This window comes from Fistularia commersonii, chromosome 35 (genome assembly GCF_037954325.1).
Source record: "Fistularia commersonii isolate RoL2024-O1a breed Wild chromosome 35, RoL_Fcom_v1.0, whole genome shotgun sequence".
In the NCBI taxonomy this organism is placed as follows: domain Eukaryota; kingdom Metazoa; phylum Chordata; class Actinopteri; order Syngnathiformes; family Fistulariidae; genus Fistularia; species Fistularia commersonii.
In genome coordinates this window covers 3,965,424-3,987,802 of record NC_141318.1, presented here as the reverse complement: position 1 = coordinate 3,987,802, position 22,379 = coordinate 3,965,424, and the positions used below count along the sequence as shown (strand labels likewise).

At 43.0% G+C, this 22,379-nt stretch overlaps 1 protein-coding gene across 2 annotated transcripts; it reads right to left on the bottom strand.

Annotated features, from left to right (window-relative positions):
* On the bottom strand, positions 1-19,684 carry armh3 (armadillo like helical domain containing 3). 2 transcript variants are annotated; one of them, XM_086142461.1, is made up of 26 exons: positions 19,592-19,684; positions 18,145-18,254; positions 18,004-18,060; positions 17,586-17,732; positions 16,454-16,561; positions 16,271-16,363; positions 16,096-16,170; positions 15,321-15,407; positions 14,680-14,736; positions 14,503-14,546; positions 13,944-14,004; positions 13,783-13,829; positions 13,125-13,200; positions 12,764-12,857; positions 10,623-10,724; positions 10,487-10,545; positions 10,302-10,367; positions 9,868-9,937; positions 8,798-8,858; positions 8,622-8,710; positions 7,592-7,674; positions 7,169-7,295; positions 6,077-6,152; positions 3,593-3,671; positions 1,118-1,234; positions 1-958 (listed from the first exon to the last, which is right to left on the bottom strand). In XM_086142461.1, exons 2-26 carry the CDS (start codon positions 18,244-18,246, stop codon positions 866-868), a joined length of 2,070 nt encoding a protein of 689 aa, XP_085998587.1. In that variant the 5' UTR covers positions 18,247-18,254; positions 19,592-19,684; the 3' UTR covers positions 1-865. The 2 variants fall into 2 exon arrangements, with proteins under 2 accessions (XP_085998587.1, XP_085998588.1); XM_086142462.1 differs by lacking the exon at positions 19,592-19,684 and adding an exon at positions 18,981-19,012.
* Between the last annotated feature and the right edge of the window lie 2,695 nt (positions 19,685-22,379).

The following is a 22,379-nucleotide window of genomic DNA, read 5'->3' as shown; positions in this document are numbered from 1 at the left end:
TAGTGGGAAACCAATCTTTATTTAAAAAAAAAAAAAAAAAAACAACCCAAAATAAAACAGGATTTGCAGAGACTCTACACTTGAGGAAATTGCATAATACTGCTTCCAGTCCTCTCCCAAAAAAAAAAGGAAAAATTAAAATCCTGCATGGGAAACAGTGCGGACCGATTCTAAAAGCCGGGTGTGTGATTTCCTTGCGGATAGTAGTTTCCTCCACCAACAAAACAAAAGTCACCTCAACTTCACATCATATTGTTGAACTGATGGAGAAATAAACATGAGCCACAGAAAAAAAAAAAGTTGAATAAAGTCAGAGCACAATCCAACAGTCGAACCTTTCAACCCCTCGGCTGACGTGCAATTGCAGAGCACGGCGGCGTCGGGCCTCATTCAGGAACGAGTTGGTTTAGGTCCTTTTCCGGGACGATTGGCTGGAGGCTGGAGATTCTGGTGTTAACAAAAAAAAAAAAAAAAAAAGGAGGACATGAATCTTGGGATCAAAAAAAAAGAAAAAACACAAGTTTGCCAAACGTCCGTTAACAGTCCAGCCCATTCTCTGGAATTTCACCATTGGAAATATAACACACGCGAATGATCGCAAAGTCCGGAGATGTGGGAGTTTGTTTTTTTCTTCCTGACTAAGGTGCGTCCATCCATCCTGTTAGCGTGTCCGTCACGGCGGGAGAAACCGGTGGACGAGGGGTCGAGACAAATTGTGCGGAGCGGGCGGTGTTTGAGCCCGCTGCACATGTTGTCCAAGCGTCCGTCCACGCGTCCAGTGCGTCCCACAGGAGGGAGGAGAAGGCTCTGTGTGTGTGTTATGTGTGTGAGTGTATGTGTGTGTGTGTGTGTGTGTGTATATGTCTCAGGAGATGGTGGAGAACTCTTTGAGAAGGACATCCTGGCTCAGCGTGTTCAGGGAGACGTTCTTCCTCACATTCAGGCTGATGGAGCGGACCTGTGGATGGACACGAGCTGGTTAAACGCTGGCCCGCCCACTTCCACCGTCCGCTTCTGCACACTTTCTGTCAGCTTGCCACTGGATGGCCAAAATAAAAAACTGAAGAAAACATAAAAGGATGGACCATTTCCGTGCTTAGGGTCTCACCATACTCACCAGCTCCTTGAAGAACGCCGCCTCTTTGGGCTGCTCCGAGTATCGCTCAAACTGGTCCAGGCCGTCCTGCAGTTTGAGAGTCAGCGTGTCGTAGTTGGACCGCACCACCTCCAGAACCTGGCGGAGGTGAGGAGGAAGACCAGCAAGTCAGAGAGCGGTCAAATATTAATTCGCCATGAATTCTTCATGGTGACAGTTTATTCATGAAGTATCGTGTGGCAGCATCATCCGGTTATTTCCATCTCACAAGTCGGAGTTTAATCCACTTTGCTTTTTTTCTCAACCCGTTCCCTCTTCGCTTTCATTCGATTTATATATTTGTCCCCAAATCTACAAATCTACTCAAATCATTAGACACACGTTTCAAGACTTTTTTCGCACACAATAATAATAAGTGAACACATTAGAGACAGAGGTAAGATGGACTAGCAGCCCTAAAATATCAATTCCTTATTTCAGAACCTATAGGACTGAATTCAATGATTAAAATGCTGGCAAGAAACATCAGAAAACTGGCCATGACCTTTTTCGCTTGATATAAGGTGAGTGTCATGGAATGTCTGAGGGAAAAAAAAAGGTGTCAACGATAAATATCAGGTGTTTATTTGTCAGATGGAGTCAGTCAAACTATCAGTTTCATCTGACTACTAGTGTGGAGCACCAAAAACACCTTTGTCCCTTTGAATAAGACACAAAGTGGAAGACGAGGCTTGTTTGCAAACGGGTTAAACGTCGATGGCTTCACCTTGCGAAAGAAACATTTACAACACGGTGCTAACTTAAAGAACAAGAAACATTTTTTCAGCTGGGGTAGAATCAGAGTCTGCACATGGAGATTCTGTGATTGCTGAATCAGCGGTTTAAAATGTAATAATAGAAGGTGAGGAGCAGGAGATGTTCTTCTTCCTTTGATTTTCTTCTGCAAAAAAAAAAAAAAAAAAGTATTTTCTTTCTTAACCCTGACGGTGGCCTGATGAAAAATTCATCGCCCGTGTTTCCCTCCTCCTCCTACTCCAAACAGCTCTGTGCTAGCATCAGCTAATGTTTTGGCAAGACCCACCCCCCCCTCCAAAAAAAAGCCATACTCGCACGAGGAAGAATTGGAAGAATGAAGAGGGCGAGGAGAAGCGGAGAAGATGAAGGTGGAGCAAATGGATTGAAAGCATGAAAATGAAAATAAAGAAAAGTAAATGCCGCATTAAAAAAAAAGGTCAAGTGAAGGAGGGGGGGCGGCTCTTTCATGCTGTTTTGCTTTGTGCACATTTACTTTCTGCATCGCAAAGCTGAGCGTGTGTGTGATTGTTATTTGGATCTATTTAAGCTGAATCCAGGAGGCGGAGGGGTGCCGTCCTATAGGGGGACGTGGACAGACAGCGCGTCAATTCAATCTATTTAAAGTACGTTTGTCAGCTGAGAGGCTCCCTGTTCAAAAATCGGCATAAAAGCTTATCTTTGGCAACTGTGAGTGATTACTATCCCGAATTGTGTCCATCAGCGTTTCTTTTTTAAATATGAAATTCACGCAGAGAAAGGAGTCAACTTCAACAGGCCTTTGAAAAACTGCATATACTGTATATCTAGAATAGAACTCATACACCTGATAGGGAGATACTTGATTTTCAAAATTTGAACCACACCGATCCAGCAAAAGGCAGATTTTGTCGTTTTTTGTTTTCATACACGATGAAATTAACTGCTGTTTTCATTTTTGAAACTATATTCACCAGCAACCTGTGAGTTTGCATCAAACCCCAGGGTCGATAGAGCCGCCCGCTGTTGGATAAAGGAGGGTCTCGGAGGACACTTGGTTTCTTAGTTAACCAGAATTAAACGCTTTCCTCCTCTTGTGTTGGGAATAAATCTGGCAGATAAAGAGAAAGGTAATTGGGGAGTTTAGTGACTGAATCCATCACTCTTATCGCTTTATTACACAACTCCGCCTATTGGACGGCAATGATGTTATTTAGACGCTGCAGACAGGAAGGTTTTCATGGAGATATCGGCCTGTTTTAGTTCTTCCCATCACCGGGTTTCACGGCTCCTCGGAGCGGTCTGCATCACCCAGACTTCATTTGGCCCGGAAATGTGTTCAGAGCAGACCAGAGATATCTTTATGTGAAACAGCACCAGGTACTGCTTTCTTAAAAACATAACAACGCCCGCCACACACACACACACACACACACACACACACACACACACAAACAAACCCATACACTGCAACTGGAGATTGGGCTATTTTTGAGAATCTACTTACGATTTACTCGGGAGGATTTTCGAGATTTTGTGCTCTTGACAAATAACCATTGCTAGAGAATAAAAACGCAGCAGATTCTCTCTCTGCCTTTTACTGGCACGTTTAAATCCACAGTGTACTGAAAATTTAATAGGATTTTATTTTTCGGCGGGGCTTCAGTCTGAGAGATGTTTCAGTGTTTGGTGACAGACACAGAGGAGTGTGGGCCGTCTGCTTACCTGCTCCTCGGACAGCTGGGAAATGTGGTTCACCGCAGCGTACGACTCGATCTTGGGGTTAAAATGGTTGATGATGGCCCTGGAAGACAAAAAAAACGCAAACCAGTGACAAGAGAAGACACAAAAATGTGTGCTCTCTGCCCTGAAGTATGTGCGCGGTGAGATATTGCTGCGCACGCCTGTAGAGGAGGCTAAGCAAATCCACGGGCATTAACTGCTGCTCTAACCGCTGCCGCTCCTCTGGCAAAGCCTTCCGCGAGATTTGGGATCCCAGCCGCGGGGATTTGCTCCCGTTCAGCCGCCGGAGCATTAAAGATGTCAGACCCTGATGAAAACCTGGCTCATAGCCTGAGTACCAATTCAACCCGGGGAGGGGGGGGCAGTGGGAGCGGGGGCATCCGGGGCTCTGTCAAGGAGCCAGGCGCTCCTGCACCAAACTAAGAACGCTGTCCTTTTGCGGAATCCGACTTGTGCATGGAGGTCTCGTTCTACAGCTGCTCCTGCTGCTTTAAAGCTGGAGCGAACAGCAGGGTCTAAATGTCGACATGAAGCCCGAATCCTCCAGTGGAACGTCCCTAATCGGAAAACAGTTAGCAGTCAAAGAATGTATATGTAGTATAGCATGAAAAAAAAACGTTATTAACGACACAAAAAGCCGCCTTCATTCAGGAAGTGTCCAGCTCTCATATCACGTTTTGCATCGCAATGAACAAAGATGGAGAAGCTACAGACAGCATGAAGATCACACTTAAAACTGAAGGAAAAAGTGGTGAAAAAAAAAAAAAAAAAACATAAAATTTAAAAAAACTGCCAGCAAAGAGACGTAATCACAGCACCTTTGAGAGATTTCAGTGTTTGCACTTTTAAAGCGTCTCCGGAGCAAAAACACAAGGGATCAGCAAAACATGAAATATGACAGACGCTCGCTGCTTCTGAGATGACACCTGTCGAAAAGGTGGGGCTGCGATTGGGACGGGGTCACCAGCCAATCACAGTCACACTCGCAATCACAGTTACAGGCTTTTTTAAGTCTTGGATTTCTCTGAAAATGAAACTGGACCAGATGAAATGTGTATATATATATATATATGTATATGTATATATATAAACTCTGTGGTTCTAAGAATAATGACTGCATAGAAATGAAATCCTAAAATTTAAGACGCCTCCACTCAATGAGTGATGTTACTTTACTGTGAGGGGAAGCGCACACACACACACACACACACACACACACACACACACACACAAACACACACACGCAGCCATAAAGGCCTTAATCCAAACCATTTGTGTTCTATTTCACAATTTCATGTTGAGCCGATCATGTCAATTCCAAAAAATTAGGATCTGCCGGCTCTTCACTTGTGGCTAATCTCTAATGTCAGCATTAAGATGGGTCTTATTGGGGCATGTTAAGATGGGTGTCCCCAGAGTAAACACCTACTGACCCCCCCCCCCCATCCAGCCCCCACACACACACACAAACACACTAGAGCCTGGTTGTTTGGGATGAAAACTAATACCCCAATAATGGAAGACGCGCAGGTCTGACGTGTTGGAGAAGCCGTGTTACAGATGGGACGCTTAACACCACAAATCCCATCTGCTTCTTCCTTCTCAGTTTTATCTCTCTGCCTCATGCTGTGTGAGCCTACGATGGGACATCAGGTGTAAATTCGGAGGGCCATCCTTTTCCAGCAGCATCGTTTAATTTCTATGAAGTAAACAGCTTTATAGCTCTAACATAAATTGGTGCTATGAGCGCGAATGTGAGATGAAATTGCTTACTTTGTCCCGCCTTGGAGAGCTTCATAGATCAAATAAATTACACTGACAGGAATGTGGAGGGGAGGGGGGGCAGTGCCACGGTGTGTGAGGAGGAATGATGTGATGGGAGTAAAATCAAATTGGTTTAATTTCGACTTTGTCTACCTGGGTTCTTTATACCTCCATTTCTATCTATCCTGTCTTCAACCCACATAACTGCCAGCATGATCGGTAGACTCAGCCGCATCCGGAGCTGCGGCGATCTTTCGGAAAGCCGATCCAACCCAGACCCACCGCCGCCGCCGCTCGTATGGATGCCCCTCAGGGAATTCAAAGGCAGGGTGACCCCAAAGGATCGCACCCCCTCAGATACCAAGTGCATTACGGATTGGGATTGCAGCGGAAAACGACCCTGAGACGAGTCCGCAGCCCCACTTGCATGGCGCGGAGTTGAGATAAGGACTTAAAAGTGATCAAACTGAAGGGCCTTGGGGAGGAAACGGGGGGAGGGGAGGCATAAAAGGATTAGCTGGGGGACGAAGAACCCAAATTACAGTTCCAAAGACTTCATTTACTCTCTTTGACCTTGGTCTGACATGTTCTTGTTTTGTAATTCGCTTCAATCCAATATGACTCTCTTCTCCTTCTCATCATTTGTGCAGTTAGTGACTATGTGTGTGTGTGTGTGTGTGTGTGTGTGTGTGTGTTTTTTACCGAACGTTGACAAGGGCATGCGTGACTTTACTGGCTGCCTCCTTCCACTGGCCTGTGTTAGTCGACACTCTTAAAACTGAAGGATAGAGAAATGGGAGACATAAACAGTTAAATTCGACCAATACTGTGAATAAATTCACTCCCTGTCAATCTGAGAGTTACTGTATTGATTCTCCAGAGTTCTAAAGATGTCTGATAATAATGCCTGGGGATTTTCCTACTGCAGAATCTCAAGACCTCACAACTGTTTTGGCTCCATAAAATGAGCAACTCATCATCAAAGAATTTGCCAATTAATTCTGCTTTGGTTGGCCAAAATAAATTATCCACTGGCGGCGGGAGCCTTTATTAAAACTCAAAGCAGAGGGAACCGGGGCATCATTTAGAAAGGGCTTATATCTTAGACAGGCTCTTATTTCTATTTTTATTTTCCTAGTTCATGCAAATTTGAAAAGCTCCTCCATCTGTGTGTGTGTGTGTGTGTGTTGCCTCGATAAAATCTGTGCACAACAAATTTCCGCAGCACTAATTCCATCAGTAAACAGCAGGCCTCTGAATCATTACCCCATTTCACTCCCCTCTGCCATTTACATACACAGGTAATTATTCAGTAATTTGAAATTATCAGGTAATAAATTCATATAGAGATTATTTTGACCAATATGACAAACCCAATGCAGTATACCTCCACGTATATGTCATTCAGGTTTCAAATAAATCAAATAAAAAAACGTTTAAAACGTCTTCTGTCGATCACTACGCCAGAGCTGCATGGGTAAAATGGCATTGGTAAAATAACAAGTAAGGTGATATTTCATCTATTTTCCCCCCAATCTGGCCTGTATTAAATCCGTGATCCCTTACATCTTGAACCGGGTCACTTGACCCAGATACCATGGAATCTGGACAAGGGGTCTATTAACACTGAATTTTGGTTAAATAACCAAAATTCAGAGCTAGTCAAATAACTAGCTCTTTAAATTCCTACAACTGGAATAATATCTTTTCTGCAAGAATTTTCCTTTGAGATTGAGCATATCCTTTTGAGATGAATGCTGAACATAAATAATACCGCTGGATCTACTTACGTACCCATACAGTAGAGGTTGTCAAAGACTTGGTGCATTCGTACAATTTCATAGTAGAGCTCATCGTAGCTGTTGGAGGTGGGTAGGAAGGTGTCGCCGTACGTAATGAACATGTTGAACAGGTTCACCACCTGGGTGTGAAGACACATGGGAGACGCCGGCTCAATCACTCACACATCCAGAGAAGACCCATTAGGTAAATATGAGACACGGCAGCTGAGAAATTAAAATTTAACTGCTGCAGATTCTGCTTGCGCAGCCGTTTTGTCTTTATGCTTAATTTTTGTTGCCTCCCAATTTAATCGGAAAAAATGTTGTCACCGCGTAGCCGGATGCCCGCGGTCTTCACGATCGCCGCATCGAGATGTGCTTATCACTGTGAAAATAGTCTCCGTTGTTTGTGTGTGAATGTGTGTGTCTGTCTCACCAGTAAGGCCAGATGAAAGATGTTGTGCTTGGCCAGCAGCGTGGTTTCGTTCGACAGCAGGAACTTCAGCAGGTTGATGAGAGCTGCGCAGAGGGGAGACGCGCACACCCATCAAACAATGCGGTGTTTGTCTTAGCAGAGAGATACAGCCGCGCCGATCTCTCTCTCCACTGGGCGTCTTTGTTTAGGAGGGTGCAGGGAGAGGGGGTCGTTCGACAGACGCTTTGCGAAGGAAATTCAAACCCAAGAGAGAAATCAAAACGTAGGTGCGCAGTGAAGGAGCGTTTACGATGAAAGACAGCAGCTGACTCAACAACACTCAGCTCCGGGTTTAATTTGTCACCCCCCCATGCACCCTATTTCTATGGGATAACTGTTATCACCGCCCGGCCGAGGGGGTCAGTAGTATTCGGGGAATAGGTCAGATTATGGGTCTGATTAGAGATGTGTCTATTCTGATGAGACAGTGCAACGAGGCCATTACAAACTGATATGTTATCCTATTTTCTGTTGACCGGGCTGGAAACAAGGCCGCGGCGATGAATGGGGCCCTCCGCTGAGGGCCATTATCCAAATCTCAACGATGCAATACATTTCCAAAACAACCAGCCTAATGACTTCAGAGGGAAATTAGCTTGGTTTTGCAAAGGCTGCAGCTCCCATGGTGATATCCTTCCGGCTAAAATGGTTAAAGTTTCAGGATATAAATCAAGGAACAGGAGACAGGAGGACAGTATGGGTCGCCCGGATGCACATTTAATAATTCTCAAGGAAGGTGTGCGAGAATCAACTTTAACTTTTAAAGGCTCCTTAGGAAGTTACGGTTCAACACCCCCCTGTGGCCCTGATGTTATTCTCCCAACTTCTGCCACAATGAAGTCAGTATAATATATGATTCCATGACCCCAAACACAGCAGGGCAACAAAAAAGTGAAGACAAAAATAAGCGTATTATATGGCTTTTGTAACTAATTCATAACTTTAGCGAGTCTGAGCATGGAGCCTCATCGAAATGAAACATCATTTTTACCTGACCAGAGCTCTCTCCAGGTGTAGTGCAGCCTGATCCGGCATTTCTTCTGGTAACAGAGGAGCTTGTGGATGATCTGCACACAGCGCCTGTGCAGGAAATGGACAATGAAATGATGGCTTTTGATTGGGGGGGTCATCTGCCTGTGTGTGTGTGTTTTTGTCACATATACTCACAGGTATAAATCCATGGGAAAATCTTTCATCATATGAGTGACAATGAACTCCACCATCAGATCTAAATAGAGAGCAAAAAATGTGAGGCCTGAAATGGAAACAAACCGAAGAGCGCGGGACAGGTATCTCTTTCTAGCATCCTACCTCCAATCGCAGATTGAATTTGAAAATAAGAGCCTAACTGAACAAAAGCAATGACTATGGAGCGACAAAGAATTGACAAAAAACATGCGGGCATATGGAGCATATGGGTTTCAGTGCCACAGGCATGATAAAGATTGAGCCATTAGACTGGAAAAAAAACATTTCCAAAATTCTTTTTGGGGCATTTATTTCCACCCTAGTCGACCTCAATAGTGCAACAATCCCAAGCTCTGCTTTGTTTCTGTAATCCTGTTTAGAATAATATCAAGAGAAAACAATGATTGCCAAAGCATAATTTCAGATGTAGATTAAGATTAGGGGTCTGTGGTGGGATTTGCCCTACACTGTAAGCATCTATTTCTGTAACTTTGAATAAAAAAAGCTCTTTAATGACTTCATCTGGTACAATGAGTGACTGCAGTCATTCCTCTTGTGTTTTTCATTTCACTGGGAACTTTCAATCCTGCACAAATCTTCTTTTGAGTCAGGCTTTCAAACACTGATGTCCTCAACCGTGTCCTCTCAGTCTCAACGGATACAGAGTCCTGGTCAGACGCTTCTGCTCAGCACAATGAAATATACCTTTGAAATTTCATTTCCAATGTTTAAATAATTTTAACGAAATGTGAACAGTTCGATATTTTAAAAACCTCACCATTTTCAGATAAAAGAACCTGAGGAGGAGATCATGATGAATCATCCTTGTTTCCTTTAAAGGTAATGTTTTTGCCCTTATTTTCCTTTATTTCATTTCAAAGAATGCCTTTACAGCTCCTGTTTGAAATCTAAAACCAGTCTGTTGTAAGAAGTTTGGAGAGTTTAATAGCAGGCTAACCCTAATCCTAACCCAGACCCTTCCAACGTCTGTTGCCAACCTCTGATGTAGCCACAGCAGCTGCATTTTAATCATCAAAAGTTCTTCATACCAAGAACGGCACACACCAGCGGCCGTGATGGGATGTTCTTGTCAAGGGCTTTTTTTCTGTGTCTCATGGGCTGTGGATAACACAAAAATAGAATTTACATATTCATAATGCTAGCATAAATAAAGCGCACATGCTAGAGATAGCCATGCTGATTAGCATGCTAAGATGTACTGATATCAATTGAAGCCAGTAGTGCTGTAAAGGCCAACGGCTGTACGACAAAACAACTGTTTATCTTTTTTTTTTGGTACATCATGAGCTAAACTTAAACCCTTGGAAGTTGAAAGAGAGAGTCAAATTCATCCACCTTTCTACATTAGCTGGGTGGAAATACTGCACACTCGTGCTGCTGCTCCCCACTGATTCAATTGTCGCCTCTATGTTTGTTCTATTCCGTCTGATGTCTTTCTCTCAATTAGAGCCATAAAACCCACCATTCTGTGCAGATTCACTCTGAAGTTCATGTTGTCATCGTGAAGAAAGGCATCGGCGTACTGGTCCTGTCACACACACACACACACACACACACACACACACACACACACGCACAAAAAGCGGTGTCATTAGCTCCAAAGCTTATCTAAGGTGGAAGGCTGGGAAGGAACGTGCGACCCCCTACCTCGGCTATGCAGGTGAGGATGATCAGGCACAGTCTGGCACTGTTGAGTCGATGCTCATCTGAAAACAGACCAATGTTAAGACACGTTGCTGGCCAAAGGAAAACAAATTGATAATCATTTTTTAGTATGGTTTACCTTTAGTATCCTGCATGACAATAGAAGCGTACTTAAGGAAGGTGATGAGGAGGTTGCTGGTCTGCAGGTTGGGGTCCAGTGGCAGTTCTGGGTTGTTCATCACTACACAGTAAATAGACAAATTGAGTAAAAAGAAAAAGGGAAAGAATTCCTGCAGCGGACACACTATCTAGTTATCTTGAATATTAGGAGTGTAGAAATGGAGTGAATGTCACTAAAAATGATGATTTTATTTCCAAGTCATGATAAAACCTTTCATTTTAGGTCTTAAAATAAGAATATGGTTTTCCCAAGCAATTGGGTTCTGCCAGCCCGGGCAAATAAAACGTGGCAGGAGGTGACGTCTTTCTCTCGTTATGACAGCTGCCGCGTTTGCTGCCTCGTCCAGACAAGCATATTCATACATTTAAAAATCTCTGCCGCTGAAACATACAGACTGTTTCATGGATAAATGATGAGCAGGTCATTTCTATCCCCTGCCACCCCCAAACCCCCATCGTTTGTTTTCTTCTTCCTTTCATCACCGAGGGCCCGCGGGGAAACAAAAAAAAAAAAGAATGGAGATTTCACACTGTCGGGACACGTTCCATCATGAGGAACTTCACCGTAGTAAGGAGAAGAAAAAAAAAAAAAAAGACGATTGCTGACATGTGAAGGAGGCCACACGTGAGCTTCTGTTAGCTAGTGGAGCTTCCCCAGAGGGGCGCCGCCACTCCCACGACATGTCATACAGCACGACGCATGTGAAACACTCTCTTGAACAGAAGGTTAATATTTCATGCAGAAAATAGCTCTTATGTTTGGAGCCAAGGCAGGACGGGGCTGGGTGGAGTGGGGGTTAGGCCATAGATAGAAACATGCACCTCTTAACAGCTCCAGTGCATACAAAATGACCCGCGTGTGGGAAACACACAAATCTGATGTGACATACACCTTTAAGGGGGGAACAGGGACATGCGTGTTGGAGTAACGAAATAATTATGAGATGTCATTTACCCATTTGAGAAATACTTAGCCGTATATAAACAACTTGCTGTCGGAAGAAAAGAGTAAATATTTGAGAAGGCTGCCGGTTTCGGTGAGTTTATGTGTCTGAAGCAGAAGTGAGTAAGCATCGCCGAGTTCGGCGTGTTAGCTTTAAAAATGCATGTGAAAACAAAGTAAAGAGCAAAATGAGACAAAGACGCAGGGACCGAAAAAAGCATGTGAAATTGTTTGGTCCATTTAGGGTACTCCAAAGGGGGTCTGTTTTTATGTTACAGTTGAAAAGTCGGTAGCATTTATCATTGGAACACAAGACAAGCCAGAAAAGATGGGAAAAATACTTGTTTGTGATTTATAGTGGTTTTTCTAATGACAAAAACCCTTTGATAGCGACTGAGGAACCTAAAAGATTCCCACAAAAAATTCACAAGCAACTCCAGCAGACACATTTTGATTGCCCACCAGAACCGCTGTGTGTGAGACAAAGTATAAAACAAAATTTTTTTGCAGATGAATGCGGCTATTATAAACAACAAGAAATTACAAAAAACCCTCAGATACAAAGTAGTTATTTTAGCGCATAATTAAATGAGTTTGAAACTGAAGAGACAGAAAAGAGAACACAACTTTTTCTAGGTGATTTCTCATAGATTTGCTGCGTAAGACATACAATTATTTAAGGTTTGCCTTTTAAATCTACAGCTTTTTAATCTCTGAAATACTACCCCAGCTCTAGAATATTTAAATATATTATTCTTTAACCTACAATGGCCCGGCAATGCAGTCAAATATTTTCAGACCCTTTCCAAAATTCTCTAAAGAGTAAAATGGATTGAGGAAATAACCATATTTGGAAAATTACTAACCACTAACCTGGCACCTACAAGTACATTCACTAGTAAATTACAGAAAACAAATCATCCCTCCAGACTGCCCGTAATGCTTCTGAAACTTAAATTTAACACTCTCCCTTTTCTTGGATTTGGTGTGTGCCCTGGTTTGCACACTAAATCCAAAAACCGACGTGAAGGCAGTAAGAGGTGAGACTTAATTCCCACTACTCGTCACTGTGTCACCAGGAAAGTGGTGTCCATGGTGTTCCTTCCTCTGAGTAGAAATAAAAATTAAAAAAAAAAAAAACCTCGTGTGTGACATACTGTCCAGAGAGGGCGGCGTTGTCCCAAGCGGTGTTGTGGGCGTGGTGGGAGTCGGGGTGGTGGGCGCGGCCACCATGTCAATCTCCGGGTGGCTCTGTTCAGGGAACAAAACATGGGGAGAGGTCGTTAGAAAAGGCACCACTAGCCGAAAGGGCAGCCTCCTGCTTCACTTGATGTGCAGGACAAATGACAGATATAATACAAACAAAGACAGAAATGTCAGGACGCCTGTCAGTAGCGGTGTACTTCAAACTGATACTGCCAAATTAAATCCAAGCCAGTAAGTAAGTCAGTCTTTGTCTTGAGATATAAAGCCATTAGCGGGGAGAACACTGAGGGAGGGAAACGTGCTGACAATTACCTGTGCTAATACCGTGATGAAATTGCGGTTGAGGTGAACGGCCTCGTACAGCGCCAGCAGGATCGCCTCATTGGTCCTTGAGAAAACGAGGGAGGAAAAGTCAAAGTCAGGCCTGTTGGTTGGAATTAAAAATACACTCGTGATAAAACAGGCACAGCATCAACCCTGCAGCACAAATGTCTTAACGTCACCCATTTGTTTTCCTGAAAACTTAATAGATGAGAGATCTTGATACGTGTGATTTGTTTGTTGTATCAATATTCCAACATGAATTGGTGGTAACTAAATGTAGGTCGTGTTGCCAACATCACAAGATCAGATTCATCTTTTGATGCGATTCAGCTGGTGCAGCCTGAGGTATAAATATCATGTAATATGAGAATTTTCAAAAGAATCCATCACTTTAGTAGCTCATGCTCTTGTTTTGTTATGCCACGTAAATGTCTTTGCTGGGCCGGGGGAGTAATTGTTCTAAAATGGTGTGATTTAAGAGTTTTGCACATAAAACACTACTCCTTCTTCGTGATGAGCTGCTTCTGGAATTATAACTTGTCGTTTCTATGCCACAAGATTTACACAATCGATCATCAGCATTGAGCCGTACACAGGTCAGAGGTCAAATGAAAACAAGCTGTCAATGCTAGAGGGGTGTACTTACTGCACAGAGAGTTTCTCATCGGCGTCTGCTATAAACATGCTGCCCACCTGTGGAGACGGGGAGAAAACACAACCGCCAATTAGGACGCATTGAACTCCACAATGTCCCCTTGTCCTGCTCGGAATTTCACTTAAAAATATAAATTGCCCGAGAGAACCTACCATACTGGTCAGGGTCGAGAAGAACCCGCCCTGGTTCTCCTCCTCTTTGTCTTTGTACTGCCTGCGGAGGAACCCAGAGATAAAATGGGGGGAAAAAAAAAGGGCCGATAGAGCGCCGTAATGAAAGCGGAGGGAATAACAAAGTCAGGCCACAAAGCGGCGGCGATGAGGACTTCCACTCAAAACAAAACAAGCTTTAACCTGACACACATTTCCCAAACACCCCCTTCCCACTCTCGCCGATCTATTTTCCCGGGGACTTTCAGATTAGACACACAGCAATGAAGCGTGAGGGGCCGTCATCCATCACTTTGATGTATCCGTCTGCGCACGTAGGCAGTCAGACAATACCTCCTTCACAAACAGCATTTTAATTTCCTCACCCCGCCTCATCTAAAAAACATTACAGGCTGCCAAAGAAAACTGTCAGGTATAAATAACTGCAGCGGATAAAGGTCCCTAATAGAAATAGAACATTAAAAAAGCGAAATCTCTAAAAGTGATGATGCCTGCAGCCACAGCGCGCCTTTTTTTTTTTTTTAACACGTGGAAATCTCACCTGTTATACTCCGTTAGAGCTTGATGAACAACCATGCCCATTCCCTGAGAAGGAACACAAAGGAACATTTCAAAGAAAATCAAACCCATATTACCTTGCTGGATGTGACAGCCAAGCACGTACACAACACCTTGATCAGTCGAAAACTTGAAGGGTAGGTAATTACGACATACTTACATCGAGTGTTGGCTCGTCGTCCACAATAGAGAGCTTCACGATGTATGGATTCACAGACTGGCAGAAAGAGTGGAGTCAGTGAAATTGTTTTTTTTCTGTTTTTTTAAAGCCTTCACACAAAGACTGAGTGAAATGTGTTTCTAAACCCAGGAGGGTCAGCATTATTGCTGCACATACACACACACACACGCACGCACGCTCACACTCACGCACACACACACACACACACTGGCGCGCACACACACACATTGGCGCGCACACACACACACACACACACACACACACACACACACACACACACACACACACACACACACACACATATTCATGCAGGAAAAAGTGTGTCTGCTTGCTTTTGAAGCTGTTTTCAGTTGATTCATTAAAACTGACTGATTACATAAATAAAAAAACAGTCTGCCTTATGTGTTTGAAATGTGTGTCCAACTCCTTACATTCTTTTATGGATGAGGACTGACATCTTAGTATAGAACAGTTGATCTTTATTTTAAACTCATTTTAAACAGTTGATCTTTATTCTAAACTCATTTTAAACAGGTTTCCTGGCAGATTAACAGATTATTCTGATTCTTCATGGGTAAAAATTAGGGGGGAGGGGGGAGGGGTTTCAATGGTTATCGCACCTCGTACTTCCTGTAGTTGACCAGGAGGGCCAGGAGCACCACAGCATCGTAACCATGCTGCCCTCTACTGGACACGTCTGACAGAATCTGAGCAGGAAGGAAGACAGGGCATCACGTGAAGATCATCGCCATAGATTTACATTTGTAGAACAACCTTGTGAAGGTCAGATAATTTCAGGAGAAATACAACATACACACAAATACATACACAGGAACCTCTACAGATTATAATACCATATTGTTTTTAGTTTTTAGTAGTTTTTAAATCTTTTTTTTTCATGAATTCACCCAGAAATCAATCAAAAATATGGATTTATTCTGGGACAAGCTCAGCAATGGGCAACAGTGGCTTAATCGGTTTGGTCCACCAGGTCTGGATAATGCTCATGTTGCTTTTTTGTCAACAGTCATTTGGATTATCAGTTGCGCTCCACTAAAAGGAGTGTGATAGGGTCTGGCAATTTTCAAACATACAAATGTAAAGTTGAAAATTAAAGGAGTCATTCTCCTACAGGGGACAGGGGCCTGAAAATGCTTCAGTGAGACTGTAACCTTAATCTTGTAATTTATATCAACATTTAATGTTACAGTGTGTTAATTCAGGGTCAAACCACACCATCGTGAAAAAGACACCATGCACTTTTTTGCAGATATCTGCACCCCACCAAGAGCCTTTTCTACATTTTTAGATAATTCTAAAACAATGAAAGGTTAACAATAGAAAAACAACACTCTTGACATCATGCAGGTTCTGGTTTGGCACTCTGTCACTTACTTGCAGGATGGCTTCGAAGATGCTGTTGATCATGACGTATTCCAGGATTGTGTTCTGGCTAATATTGTCCGTTACCTGCAAGGACAAGTGTTTATCTCTTTGCGAGTTCTTAAGGCTTCTTTTCTTGCCCGAAAAAATAGTACTTTGAAAGGTATTTGGTGTTTGGGTGACCCACCGTGACGAGACACAGCAGCAGTTTGAGACAGAGGCTTTTCAGGCTCTCTGATCCGTCTCCACACAGGAGGCTGTCCAGTCTCTCCATCAAGTCCTGTTGGAAACAAACACAAGGGATTATTTTGTAAATCGACCGCTTTTTCAGGCACTTCTACAGGGGCGTCTGGAGGGGGTCTCCACATACCTTCATCCTTTGCTCTGCCTTGTCGAACCCCATGAGCATGTTGATTATGTCAAAGCCTGACGCTGACTTATTCTTCTGGTGGACCCCCCGGAAGAGAGCACAGAGAGTCTTGGGGTGGTGGGGGTCAGAGAAGCAAAGGTGTCAGTAGTCGTCAGAAGGATAGCATAAAATTTTCCTGTGCAGAACTGAACAGCAATCAAGTCTAACTCCACTCTGAACTAATTTTGGTGACTCAAATTGAACCCATGAATCTGAAAAGCCATGTCATTAAATTACATATGAAACCTCAAAGAGATCCACCATCTACCTCTCTCTTTCTCTCTCTCTCTTGCACAAACACACATACATGCACACACAACGCACAAGTATACGCACGCACGCACGCACCCACTTACTTCAACTGATTTATGAGAAAATTAAGTCAAATTGAGAAATAAGACTAAAAAAGCAGTACATGACTGATGGGTTTGCCGATTTATCGGTCAACTTGAGCCAAAAATGATCCAATCAAAGTCAAAGTCAAAGTCAAAGTCAGCTCTATTGTCAGTTTCTCCACATGTACCAGTCATACAGAGGAATCTGATAGTTTCTCACTATCCCAAAGTGACAGAATAAAAATGCACAAGCACAAAGACAAGACATTTCCCAACACTAAATTAAACAATTAAGTGCAAGGCAGATAAAGACATCCCAAATATATCAGACCAGCGTGTGTATACAGTATACATGCCGACATAAAAACTTATTTACAGAGGTTGATCAGATCTGTTAGGCAGTACCAGAATACAGTTCACATGACATGCCTCCCTAGCATGAGTTCATCCTTTATACTTGTTGCTGCGGTCACTGTCTCAGAGCCAGGAGCCCAGATTAGTGCATGATTCTATTCTGAACTAGACTCCTGAGGTGGGTCACCTTTGTCTTTCTCAGCCAGACATTTTTGGGGTCAAACAGCACCACTGATTGGGCTGGGATTGGATTGTAAGTCATGCAGGACCTTAGTTTTTCCTGTCGAAGCAAGGTTCCTCTCAAGTAAGAGCCCCAACATGTCAATCAGTCTGCCTCCTTACATCATGGATCATTAGTTATGAACAAGGCTCGACCAAGTGCAGCACTGCAGCACTGTCCCTACCTGCAGGGCATTGACCACTTTGATCTGGTGCTCCTCTCCGAGAGCCTGGACACAGTGGTGGAACAGGGAGTTGATGTTGTCCTGGATTCTCTGCACCTCCTCACCATCTACGCTCTCCAGCTTGGACTCCAGGTACTCCAGGTTCACCTGCAACAGGCGGTTGAGTAATATTTTAAAAATACTTTCAAAAAAAGCCATTGCCCATTTCAATTTTCTGCAAAAGTCACAGTGGACATGAGAATAACTTACATTTATTCAAATATTGATTCATTAGCATTACCACGATCTGACATTTGTGAATGAAAGAGCAAATGTTTGGATGTCTCTATATGTGGCCCTGTGATTAGCCTGTGACAAAATTAGCGACGAGCAAAGACCAGATACTGCAATTTCTCAGCAATCTGGTTTTCAACTTTACCTTCATGAGAAACAGCTCATCCCAGAATCGAGGGTTATTTTTGGCAGGGTCCTCCTTCTAAAATAGAGCAGACAGGACGTTGCTGAAGTACAAGCAGTTTGGTTTTGTATCCGTAGCAAAAAGACCTACTGTGATACTCACTGCAAAGATCTCATCATACATCAGCACTACTTTCTCCTTCAAGGGTTTCTTGGAAGACGACGTCCTCCTCAGCAGCCCTGCCTTCTTCTCCATCTGAGACATGCTGAAGTCTGACAGCAGAGACACAAAACTGTATGAAATCATTCATGCAAACACACATTTGCTCAAACCTCGGTCTCCTTAATCCAACAGCAGAATACAAGGGTTTTTCCTCCTTCCAGGACATGCAGCTCTGACAGATCATTCAGCTGATACTATATCCTTTTCCCAAAAAGAACATCAAGTCTCTTCTTATCGCCATGTTGGCCCTTTGGCTGACACAGATACTGGTCTTTTTTTAAAATGATTATTCGCACAGTGAAAAACATGACTACGGGTTGAGACTTTACATAAAAAGCGCAATTTCTCCACAGATAATTTCTGCAAATGTGCTGGAAATAGCAGCTTTTTTCACAAAAGCTGAGCCCTGCCTTTCCTCCTGCCTTTCAATAATAACTGCACCCCTTTTCAGTTTTCTCGAGATCTCCACAGTTTCCAGAAAGGATTTAAATTCAAAAGAAAACACTTCTCTGATTTTCTAACGTCCAAAGACTAGCTCAAGAGCCATTTAACCCCTAATAAGGACAAAGGAAAACATGTGACGCGTAAATACACTCGCTATTTTGTTTATGACAGCACGGTGTTTATTTTGTTATACACCAAAACACGTCTGGGTGCTTCTAAGATCCCCCTCTCCCCCGTCTCACCGCCCCCGGCTGTGCTGCACCATCCTCGGCAGCGGCTTCGGCGCTTCCCCCGCTGCCGGCCCGAGTCCGGGCTAAATAAACTCCGCTCACCTGTTGAGCCTCCTCCGAACCGATTAGCGATGGATGGACGCTCCAAAAAAGAGCCGTGCCGTCATTGTTGACGTACGCGTTATCCATTCACAGTGCGCGGACGATGGGATGGGATTTAAACGCCAGAATTGACACTTTTAAATATAAAAAAAAAGTTCATTTTGAGACGAATCCCCGGTTTCCAGCGCGCCATCGTGCTGACACTTGCTCAATTAATGACATGATACGAACGCAGGCTGGGATGGGCAGCTAGCCAGTTCACATTAGCTAGCAGAAGCTAATTTACACCCAGCGTAGGGTAACTAGTTTGAGATTTAATGACTCGCAGAGAATACCTTAACCGGAATGATGACCTTCAGGCGAAAAAGCCTGAAATATAAACAATGCAAGTTTGCTTTTTGTAAGACTGAGCTCACCGGATGCAAACGGGCTAAATTATTATCGCATCTATTTGCTAACGCTACCTAGCTAAAGCACTGTCAGTCAAGGGGGCTATGGTTAATCTAGCGCTCTCTGCGACGTGTATGAGCGACAGCGTTGACAAAATTGCTTTCGTATCGTCTATTTTATCCAAATGTCAACTCTGTTGATGTTGTGTCGTTTCTGCTTACCTCAGTTAAAGTGTCTCATGAATCCCGATGACAACACTAGCATGGGCTAGCATACTGCTATCTGAGATACGCCGCCTGCTGGCCTCCGGCGTCACTGCACCCTGGGTCATCTGTCAGAATGGTGGTGTCACAGTAGAGTGTGTGTGTGTGTGTGTGTGTGTGTGTGTGTGTTGGTGTGTGTGTGAGGAGTAACTGCATGATATGCACTAAAAACACGCAACTCTGATATGGGAGGGATTTTGGATTGTTCGGCTACGATTTATTATGTTTATGAAACTTACTCCCACTTGTGTGTGTGTGTGGGAGAGAGAGAGAGAGAGAGAGAGAGAGAGAGAGATGAGATATTGCATGATATGTATTGGAAAAAACAAATTTTAGATTGCTCAAGATACAATATGTTAGTTTAAGATTGCCTAAACACGTGTTATTTTGGTAAGAAATAGTGTGTGTGTGTCTGTTGTGTTTGAGTGTGTGCGTGTGTGTGAGAGAGAGAGAGAGAGAGATGTGAGTAATTGCATGATATGTACTGGAAAAAAGTGAATTTTAGATTGCTCAAGATATGTTAGTTTAAGATTGCCTTAACATTTTTTTGGTATAAATAGTGTGCGAGTGTGTGTGTTTGTGTGTGCGCGTGCGTGTGTGAGGGAGATAGATCTTAGACAGTAGCATCAATCCATGACCTTTTTTGGCATGGTAATTATTTTAAAGAAGCCGAATTCACGGTTCTACAACACTAATGTGAAAGTATTCAAAATAAATAACACATTACTGGCTGAACCGGAACTTTAAGATACACGTGATTATTTTTTAAATCATTAACTCAGTGCAACATTAAAGCAATTAAAAAACAAATTAACTTTTAATACCCCTCTCTTAAAACTTGAATCCAAACATTAGGCACAGGCTGTCACGTTTGAAGATTCACACCATTTTCCCACAACATACTTAACAAAATAAAATGAGATTATAAAGATTGTCTCTTGTTCTAAATAGTAAGACCTCTGAATAGTTTTAAATAAGCAGGGAGTACACGTTCTCAAAAGTTTTCTTTACATTAATACAAACCATTCAAACACAGAATTGTTTAATAATACCAACAAAAAGGTGCCAAAAAAGATGCTGTCAAAACACTTTAATTCTTATCAACAATGCCTTTATATGACTTCTTGCAAATATTTCCCCTATAAATGTTAGAATCCGAATTTTTTAGGGAGAATATTTCTGGTTCACTGAGATTATTAAACAAAAGGATCATCTTTTCTTTGTAGAGTCTGAGTACTGCGGGTTGTTGATTCCTATCCAAGGAACTAATCAGCGCTGGGAGGCCTGCGTCTCTGCCGTTGACAATCAGCATCTTAAGATTCAAGGAAGAAGCGCCGATGTCTCCATGTTTTTGACCTTATCAGCTCCGCGGTAAATTAACTTTGTCATCAAGGGAAGGTGGGGAAGGGGTGGAGGGTTGTAATGCTTGTGTTAAAGACCACATAGTGCGCCGCAATTACCAAAGCAAATGAGACCCGGCGGTGCTTTTTACAGCGTGATGAGATGGAGAAACAGAAGAAGGCAGCGGAGATAATGGCAACATAGGGGAGAGTGAGGGAACATTAACCGATGCACGGAAAAATGGGCAAAGTGAATCAAGTTTCTGTCCCTCAGTTTCAACTTTGAACCTCAAGCTCTCGGGTGATGTCTTATCTTTATGACGTAGGAGGTACGGAAAACAGGACGGGCGTTGTAGCCTGACAATGAACTGTGAACTTCAGTGAGTATGGAGGTTGTAGCTCCTCCTTTCATGGGAGTTGGGAGACCAGCGATGCTGTATAGCTTCTTGGCATTGAAGAGAAGACTGAAAGTAGCGGAGATGAAGATGTTTAGGTTCTCTGTGGGAGTGAGGACGATGGATAGGATCAGGATTGAGTCCATCAGAGGGACACCACACATGTTTTGGAGAGATGTTTTGTCATGTACGAAGGAGGGATAGTGAATATAGTGAATATATTTTCACCGAGGGCTACGTCGGTATAATGGTTGCCCTCAAAGGGCCAGATATAACGGTTACGGTCTGAAGGTAACTAAATGTAATGTAAAATAAATGTAACTTGTCCATAATGTTTAATAGCTGAATTTATTACTCATTCAAATCCAAAATGGTGCATATGCATTTGCATTGATGTAAACAAAAATACGTTTACCAGTTGCTCTGTTACTGCATAAATCCTTTTATGTTGTCAGGTTAAGAAATCCACATTACTCCATCGATCAGTGATTCGTGAACACATTCTGCTGCCATCGTAGTTTTGCTTTTAATTCTTGGATAATTTGCCGACTTGGCTTGTACTCCTTGACAACTGACGCTGCCTCATAACGCTAAAGACACAGCCTTCCATCTGCATCAACTTTTCTCTTCCTGGATATTTTGGTATCACTTGTATTTCTCAATTCCACTTGTTGAAAATGGCAATGGCGGGATGCCGTCACTTTGCAGGTAACATAATTGGAATTGTCGGAAATGTAGTTTATGGTGAATGCATGCATTTGACTTATTTATTTTAAAACAATCAGACCTTTTAAGATATTCTCGCAGGCGACATAAAATGACATGGCGGGCCACATTTGGCCTGTAGGCCTTGAGTTGGACATGTGGTTTGGAGGAAGACCAAAGAGAACATTTATGGATGTAGTGAAAGAGGTTAGTTGTGTGAGAGAAGATGTAGAGAATAGCATTAGATGGAGGAGGTTGATTTACTGTGGTGACCTCTGAAGGGAAAAGCTGAAAGTCAAAGAAGGG

Coding starts and splice junctions, on each gene's coding strand:
- armh3 (XM_086142461.1), bottom strand. CDS start 18,246: ATGTCTCAGATGGAGAAGAAGGCAGGGCTGCTGAGGAGGACGTCGTCT. Junction 14,737..15,320: donor TCAACTACAGGAAGTACGAG/GTGCGATAACCA, acceptor TCTTTCTGCCAG/TCTGTGAATCCATACATCGT. Junction 13,201..13,782: donor GATGAGAAACTCTCTGTGCA/GTAAGTACACCC, acceptor CGTTTTCTCAAG/GACCAATGAGGCGATCCTGC.